At 33.0% G+C, this 9514-nt stretch overlaps 1 protein-coding gene across 1 annotated transcript; it reads left to right on the top strand.

Annotated features, from left to right (window-relative positions):
• Nucleotides 1-6173: 6173 nt before the first annotated feature.
• LOC132051240 (uncharacterized) lies at nt 6174-7453 on the top strand. Its single transcript, XM_059442483.1, has 2 exons — nt 6174-6533; nt 7148-7453. The coding sequence occupies exons 1-2, from the start codon at nt 6263-6265 to the stop codon at nt 7183-7185; spliced, it is 309 nt and encodes a 102-aa protein (XP_059298466.1). The 5' UTR covers nt 6174-6262; the 3' UTR covers nt 7186-7453.
• Nucleotides 7454-9514: the final 2061 nt, after the last annotated feature.

Raw genomic sequence — 9514 nt, 5'->3', positions numbered from 1 at the left:
CGAAATATTGTTATTCCTACATGAAAAAAATGTGCAACTTAATCATATGAAAGCAAGACAACATGAAATATATCACTAATCGAATTCATGATCGCGAACTTACTCATGATCCTGGAGTTCAACATTCATAGAAGCACTGGACTTATCACTTTGCTTGTGTTCTTGTATAGGTCCGTAACTAACAATCTCTCCCATGACATCTATCTCAATGAAAAAAGCAGTCTGTGATAAAGTTGGTAAAACGTTCAAATTAATCAAAATGCAAGAAGAATAATTACCGAATAGTTTAGTCTCCTCAACGTTCACTTGATTTATCAAGTGCTCAATGGTCGAAAATTGAAGACTTCCATACCAAAATGTGCATCAACCGTTTCCTCCACACTCGTTCTATGAGTAAACATTAGCTTAAGTTGGTGATTGTTGGTCTTATATTTTAGTTTATTCAGGCCAACAACGAAATTCTTCATATAATATAGTCCTAGTTCCTTTATCTCTATTTGGAACTAAACCTGTTAACTGGTTCAATCGGAACCGAACCGGTAACCGGTTATAAAATCGGCTAGTTTCAGGTCTAAAAACCGAAACCAGCCACCGGTTCTGGTTTACCGGTTCCAAACATGGAAACCGGAACCGGTCCAAAACATGAAAAACTTTTGTTTTTGGAAGTGATATATATATTCCAAAACATTAGAAAAGGTATTTGTATATTTGTTTTTTGTATAGTATATATATATATATATATATATATATATATATATATATATATATATATATATATATATATATATATATATATATATATATATATATGTTTAAGTTATATGTATACTATATATAGTTATAACTTTGTATATATATGTTTAAGTTCTATGTATACTATATATACTTATATATGTTTAAGTTATATGTATTAAGTTTTTTCTAAGTTTATAAATTAAGTATATTTATATTATAAGTATATTCTTAGTATATTTTAGTTATTTTTCAAATATATAACTTTCTAGTTTTTAATTTAAGTAGATGTATATTATAAGTATATTATTAGTATATTTTAGGTATATTCCTAACTTAATATAAGTAAAAATATGAACACAAGTAAATAGAAGAAAGCTCAATGAGCCATATATTTTATTCATTCATGGATAACATTTATTTTCAAGTTGTAGTTTTTTTTTAACTTGCAAATAATACATGAGTTGCAAAGAAATAGTAGAATAATAAAATCAAAAAGTGTCAATCATTTGGCTAATATCCGCCATATCATATTCGGTCATGGAGATATCTTCAAAGTCTTCCATTTGGTCCAATCCACTTGCTATCAAATCTTCAATCTCTTCCTCTTCGCCTTTCACCGCTTCTGAGTTTTGGTTGCGTCGCTCTGATCTAATCCAATCGCCAATGCACACTAGTACTTGCAAGCTAAATCCGGATAATGAGTGTCTATGGTCTCCAATTTGTTGTCTTCCTTGGCTAAATGCACTCTCCGAAGTCACAGTTGATATTTGAACCGTAAGGATATCTCGAGCCATTCTTGAAAGTATCAGATGACTTGCCTTGTATCTCTTTCACTATGCTAAGACATCCAAATCATCTAGTTCCTTGATATCCACATTTTGCTGCATCAAATAAAGGTGATATTCATCAAAGTTTGCATTATAAGAAGGAGTTGGATGTGAATGTAAAACTTTTAAATGTGATAAACCCCACAAGTCCTTTTTGCTACTTTGAGAAGTAGTAGGGCGTGGAGCAACGGGTGTAGACTAAAAACTTTTCTAAACTCGGCATCAATCGCGAGCTCGGCGTAAGTTAAAGATGGTTCAACTTCCTCTTAAACTTCTAAAAAGGTATAAATTTGATTAACCAATGCTCTAACATAAGACATTCTTAAACAATGATTTAAAAGAGAACCCAATATAAATAAAGTTGGGATGGAAAAAAAATACTTCTTAAATTTTGTTGTCATATTAAAAATAGCCGCTTGATAACCGGATTTATTTTTATACTCTTGTAAAACTCTAGCTATTTCCGCTACGTAGGCTAAAATTCCGGTTACCGTAGGATAGAATTGTCTAGAAAAAGAAAGAGTTGCATTATAAATTTTTTATAAAAGTTCAACACATTTCTTAACATCTTTCCAATCAGTAATATTTAACCAATCATCACTATTCATATTAAAATGGTTGTAAACTTGTTGTATGGGAATCCTATAATCATATGCTTATTGTAACATAATGTAAGTGTAGTTCCACCTAGTGTTAACTTTTACTTGAATTTTCCTAGGTCTAAGGCCATTTTCTATACAAGAATTCTTAAAATCTCTTAGTTTTGCCCTATTAGCATTACAAAAAAGAAACGCAACCGCATTTCTTACTTTTTGAATAGAATCTTCAAAACACTCAAGACCATATTTAACAATCAAGTTTAAAATGTGACAACTACATCTCACATGAAAAATATTTTTTAGCGGAGGGTTTAATTCTGTTGGAATTAAACCAAGATTACTAATCCAAAGTTGTTTAGGATTGATATTTGGTATTTATTTAATTCATACTTAATTAGTTTTCAGTTTATTTAATTCACATCTAGTTAGGATTTATTTATCAAATCCATATTGGAATAAGTTTTTCTAGTCCTAGTCTATTTTGATTTGTAGTATTATAAATAGGAATACTATGTCACATATTTTAATTGTAGTGAGATTCAAGAGTTTTGAGTAATTAAGTAGAGTCTCCTACCTTCTCTCTCTAATTTGATAAATTTCTTTTATATAGCCATTGTTGAGTCTTCCGCTTGTGCTTATATTATTCCTTTGAGTATTTTTATTTCTTTCAAATTCCCTTTTTAAAAGACCAATCGCCTTTGTATTATTAGAAGCACTATCTAAAGCAATACAAAGTATTTTTCTATAAATGTTCAAAAATCTCACAATAGTAGACATTGAATCCGCTAAAATTTTTCTATCGTGACGACCTTTCCCATCATCATATAAAAAAGCTTTAATTCTTTTTTGCATCACCCAATTATCATCAACCCAATGACATGTAATAGCAAAAAAAATCTAACTTGTTAAGACTAAGACCCAAATCGGCGGTAAGAGAAACACTACAATTTAAAGAATTAAATACATGGCGCAAATAAAATCTATATTTTTATACAAATCTATTACATCCGTTCTACAAGTACTTCTAGGAATACCCTCAAATAACGGATTATAACAATGTTGAATATAAGTAACAAACCCCAAACCTGAAGGAAAGGAAGATGGTAGAGCAGCAAAAGCAACCATTTTAGCTATTTTTACACGCTCTTTTTTCTTGTAATAGCAAAATTTTTTACCGATTCGTGGGTCTATCATCATTTGAATACCCCCCATGTTTGAACCCGTTTGCTCTCCCCAAACATCCTCATGTTTAGCTTTCATATGACCCGTTAGTGTACCCGTTCCACCATCCTTACTAGTTTGTTGCCTAAAAGCAAATTCTTGTTTACATAAACTACATGTAGCTATTTGTCTTTCCTTATTCTTAGTCATAAATTTCCAAATTTTAGCTGTTGGCTTACGAGTTCTTGGAGGTTTGTCTTGTGTATGTGATCGTGCAGGACCTATATCTCCTATGGGATTTTCGGGGGCTTGTGTTTCATCATCATCATCAATTTCATTAAAAGTGTCGGTATAATGTTGTTGCATTGCCTCATGATCTAAAAGTGAATTATTTCCACCAACATCAATACCTAAATTAGGTGTTTCGTTCACAAATGTTTCCTCATTAAATCCACCCCTAACAATACCACCACTATCTGCACCACGTCTAAATCTCTTCGCCATTATTAAATAGAGTTAATTTAAATCACAAGAAAATAAATTGCAACAAATTAAATTGCTAGAATTAAATTGCGTAAATTAAATAGCGGAAAGTAAAGATAGAGTTGGAACGAAGGTACCAAATTGCCGAACTAATTTCCAACAAAGTGAAGGCGGCTAGAAATATTACAAATCCACTAAAGCTTTGGAGCTACTTTGGATTATTGCAAAATCACCAATTCCATCAGAATTTTTTTTTTTATAATTGCAAAATTAATAATTGAAACTAGAATAAAACTTTATAATATTTAATTGAGAGAAATTTGAAGTGGCTAATTGTTGCAAGGTAACTATAATTGAGAGAAATTGAGAGAAAGAGAAGAGTGAATTGGTGTGGATTAAAATGGAAATGGAGAGAGGTTTATATAGGGGTGGGGGATGGATTAAAGTATTAAAAAAAAAGTTTGGGGGGTTGGGGGGCCAAAAGGGGAGTTTGGAGCCGTTGCCAACGACCATTTTTGCAAATGGACCGTTGGCCAACGGTCCAGCCCACAATGGCAACAGCTACTTTTAATTTTTTTTTTCGTTTTTGACCGATTTAGCCTGTCCCTCAAATATAAACCCGGACTGGTAAGTTTTAACTGGTAAACCGGTTCCACCGGTTCCGATTTAACCGGTCCGGTTACCGGTTTGAACCGGTAAAACCGGACCCATTGCCAGGCTTATTTGGAACCTGTTCATATCAGATTTTCCCAAAGATGCCTGAATACGACCCCCCTGGAAACACATAATTATTTGTCAACATTGAGTGAGTTTAAATTTATCGATACAAATGAATGAGATCATACAGCTATGAAATAAAAATTGTAACAGAATAGCCAAACCGTAAACATACCCTCTCATCCTACAACAACATCTCTAGCGACAATACGTTGTCGGCATTTTCAATATCAGTAGTCTTCCAGAATCGGACTACGTCAACCTTTAAAGTCCACATCATCTTAGTACTCGATATATAACTAATAAAGTCAATTTTGAGAGACATGTGTTTGATGTAGGTAATGGACAGCGTATTTGTTTTTCAATATTGAAATTGAACTATGTTACGGAGAGTCTTAGAAGATCAGTTTATATAAGAAATTGAAGAGCATGGTTTCAGCAGTAGGACTCTTTTAGGATAGAGTCAAATACAATTATATATATCAATCTGTGCAATTGAAGATAATTAGCTAGTTATATGCAGGCGTAGGACTCTTGCAGATTATATTTCCATTGAAATTGTTTGGTTTAGAGTGTTTATCCCCTATTTAAATTGTGAAGTTTAAATAAATTCAGATTCATTTGTTTAAGTTTGGTTAGATATTATCAATTCCCATTAGGTTTAGATCACTTCTTCAAAATTCAAACTTACGGAAACATATCTTCTCATTAAAATTTGAATATTTATATTTCAATTATCAATTCAAAACTTATATTACAATTCTTATTAATTTTGTCCTAATTCTCATTAGCTTTGTCTCTAAATTGCCAAGTGACTTGCTATTAGCTTGCTACTTGGCTTAACCAGATTGCTTATACCTCTTCTATTTTATATATATAGAAGATTTGCAAATTAACAAGAAAACATGAGCATATAATGAACATAGTGTTTTAACACTTAAAAATTATAGTAAGAGGGGTATCGTAAATAAGACACAGTTTAAGTATGAAACTAATAAAAAACGAGATAGTGTAAGGGAAGTTTGATCCATTATGTCAATATATTCAAAATTTTAGCTTAAAAAATAGGGCTACATTTGGCAATCAATCTTCTAGCCATTCGAGTAAAAACAAATTGCAAATAAATTATTTATCGGATGTGCGAACAAAGTACCACATTGTAGCTGAAAAGAAAAAGAAACTACTTATACAGTGTTGGATAATTTAATGATCAGAGGCCTTTTGGAGAAAACCGTGCGGGCTAAACCTAAACCGGACAATATTGCATCATGTTAAGAGTATCTTTGGACCGTTTTAGCACAATATTATTTTCATGTTTATTGACAATAACAACCTTCGTTCCAGTATTATTAATGATTGCAGATTGCTAATACATGCAAGTGGGAAGTTCAACTTTAAGGCATATTTATAGGGAAGGAAACAGTCTTAATACTTTTGAAAGCCTAGTGCCGTACGATGTATCCTAGCCATATCATATTTTGTAACACTTCCTAATTTTTAGTAAACTAAGTCTTCATTACCAACCAAAAAAATAAAACACAGGCACAGCTAGAAATTTCCTACAAAGTTGGATAACACCACTTTAATTTGAGGTACTTTAATGTCCCAAAACACCTATAAATAGGTGATTCATTAGCATTAACCAAAAAATCATCCCCAAAAAAGAAACACAAATAAACAATAACATTTAAAAAAAAAAAAAACACAGATAAAAAAAAAGTATAACAAAAAAGATTAGAAATGGAGGCATCAAAGAAGCTTTTTGCATTGTTTCTCGTTTGCATTGTTGTGTTTTCATCATATGTGCATGCCTCTAAATCTGATGAAGAAAGTAATACAGAAGAATTTAGAGAAGCATTTAAAAAAGGAGTTGAAGAAGGATTTAATAAAGTCATGAATGAATACCTAGGTTGTTTGAATGAGTGTGAGAATGAATGCTCCAATGAAGGATTTGTACATGGTCATTGTGAGAAAAAGTGTAGCAGTGATTGCAAGACTAAGGTGCTTAAAGGTATATATATTTTTATTTTATTTTATTTTTTCAAACTGCTTTGAATTGTTTTTCCTTGAGCCGAGGGTCTATCGGAAACAGTCTTTCTACCTTCTAAGGTAGGAGTAAGGTCTGCGTACACTCTATAATTCCTAGACCCCACTTTGGGGATTACACGTATGTTGTTGTTGTTGTTGTTGTTGTTTTACCACGTGATAGCACGTTAATTTTTTTTGAATCAGAGTAATATACCTGATAATACAAAGGATTCTTACAGTATATTTTACTGTAATTTAATATGTGATGTTAATTATAGAGTTACAATTTTACTGAATTTAAATTATATACACTGAGAACTTACAAAAAATTTACATGCACTATATGTAGTTTAGCCTATTGTAACACATTAATGTTTTATCATACATGGTACTACCTTATAAATAATCATAATTGTGCAATTACTAGCTACTTCACCTCGTCAGTGCAAAATTAAATTACTTATATTATTATCAGACTGTCGACTAATTATATTTATCATAAAAATTTACATGTAATTAATTATCATATAATTGACCTGACTATATAGAAAGTTCTCTTGTTTCCATTTTCTAATTTATTATCTTCCATTTTCGCAGCTCAACCCGAGAACCTTAAAATTTTGAAGAATCCTTGAAGATGGACCAAAGGAGGCAAAACATTCCTTGGTATAGAAAATATAGGGAAAGAAGAATAAAGCAGTGGTTTCTCATTTTTATTTTTATTTATTCATTCATTATTTACCACTGTACTTGGAATTTTCTTTTATTTTTTGTCGATAAGATTATATTATATTAATTAACAATAAAAAATAGGGAGCATTAAGCGTTACAAAAGAGGGAGAACTCATCTGTGACACTGCTTGTAATTTTCAAGATTCAATAAAATCGTTTGTTTGCTAGTTACTGTTGTTTCTCCCCAGTCAATAGCAGCCAAATTCATTTGTTTTTATTTTTTATTTTATGTCTGCTTAATTTTCTTGATATTTTGGGCAACATTCCTTTTTCGGTTTAATTTTTTAAACACAAACACACAGTTTGAATCAAAATTAATGAGTTTTGTGGAACGCGTAATTATTAGTGTAACTCTGTCCCTAATCTAACTTGGCTGGTGGATCAGTGAATGGTTTGTAAAACAAATCCAAAAGGTTGGAAGAAGTTACACTTTCATTATTTTATTTGGATCTTAAACGTAACAATGGACTGCAAACTTTCAAGAACTTTTTTTTATGTGTATATACAATTACGATATATTATGGGGTGTTATAAACTTATTGCACAGACTTTTTGGTAATGAAAGTTGCTATGTCATTTTGTTTTAAGTGTTTTTTTTTTTTGGTCAATAAAATGATTTCATTACCAAGTGGAAACAGTTACAGCGCAAATAACCTGAGGTTGGACATTGTCCCAACCTTCAGGATGTTCTTATGCTCATCTATGACTTACTACCCTATGGATACCAATTCAACTGCTGAAACACACTTGCTAGTCTAGGAAATTTTTGACCTCTAAAGACAATTTCTTGCACCAGGTGCCTGATAAGTATTTCTGTTGGCCTTTTTTTTACTTTGAAACACCCTTAAGTTCCTTTCCTGCCATAGAAAATAGATGCCAGCACTTAGCACCATTCTGTACACTTCAGCTTGTGCTGATCTTCCTCTATAGTGCCCTGTTGCCCATTGTAGTTCATCTTCCCATTGCATAACTTGTCTATGTATACCCTGCCAATGTAGTAGTCTTTGCCACACCTCTGTTGAAAATTCACACTGGAAAAACAGGTGGTTGACACTCTCATCACATAAGCTGCACAATGGACATGTAGTTGCTACTGTCACACCCCACTTTGCTAGTCTATCCCTTGTGTATATTCTGATGTGTGCTACTAGTCTCAGTAGGAAGATCCACTTTGGTGCACCAACATTGTTCTGAGACCAACCCCCGCCAAGATACTTTTTCAAACTGGCCCCTCAGTAGCATATACATCTTGCTAATTGAGAATTTTTCCATGGCTAGTAATTGAGACATCTGAAGTCCAGCCTGTTGGACATACTTCCCAGCTTTGACAATCTTTTGCATCAACCAGGAAGCTTGTTTGCATTCGGCCTCCCATATCTCCCCACTTCCTCCATAGTACGCATGAACCCACTTTACCCACAATCTGTCCTTTTTCAAACTTAGGTTCCACAGTTGTTTACATATGGCAGCCTTATTCCATATCTCTAAGTTGATGAAATTTACCCCTCCAGCTGTTTTGGGATAGCATAGTGTATCCCATGCTAATAATGCCTTTTTTGATTCTGCTTTGTCACCTGTCCATAGAAAAGTTCTGCAAATGGTTACTATCTTTTTAATGACCTTCTTTGGTAACACAAATACTTGGGTCCAAAATGTTTATATAGAGAACAACACACTCTTGATCAGCAGTTCCCTCCCTGCATACGATAGGAATCTACTTGTCCAAGAAGTGACTCTTCCTAGCATCTTCTCCACTAGTGGTTGACATTGGGCAATGGACAGTCTTTTAGAACTCAATGGAATACCTAGGTATTTGAATGGCAACTCCCCTTTCTGGAATCCTAGTAGTGCTAGGATTTGTTCTTGTTGGACTGGATGCACCCCACCAAAGTATGTAGCACTCTTTGATGCATTTGCTATTAATCCTGAAGCTGCTGAGAATTCTAGGAAGCTTTCATACATCAGTCCCACTGTTTTTGTGTCCCATTTGCAAAATAGTAGTAAATCATCTGCAAAGCCTAGCTGGGTAATTTTTGTTTTAGCACACTTGGGGTGGTACTCAAAATCAGGGTTCCTTGTGACTCTTTTTAGTCTTTTGCTCAGGTATTCCATAACAAGCACAAAGAGGAAGGGAGACATGGGGTCCCCTTGCCTCAGTCTTCTCTTTGCCACAAAAGGGTCTGAAGGTTTACCATTGATGGTGATTGAGTATGACACTGTAGTAAGGCATAA

This window comes from Lycium ferocissimum, chromosome 3 (assembly GCF_029784015.1).
Source record: "Lycium ferocissimum isolate CSIRO_LF1 chromosome 3, AGI_CSIRO_Lferr_CH_V1, whole genome shotgun sequence".
Lineage (NCBI taxonomy): Eukaryota > Viridiplantae > Streptophyta > Magnoliopsida > Solanales > Solanaceae > Lycium > Lycium ferocissimum.
This window is presented reverse-complemented; position numbering and strand designations above follow the sequence as displayed.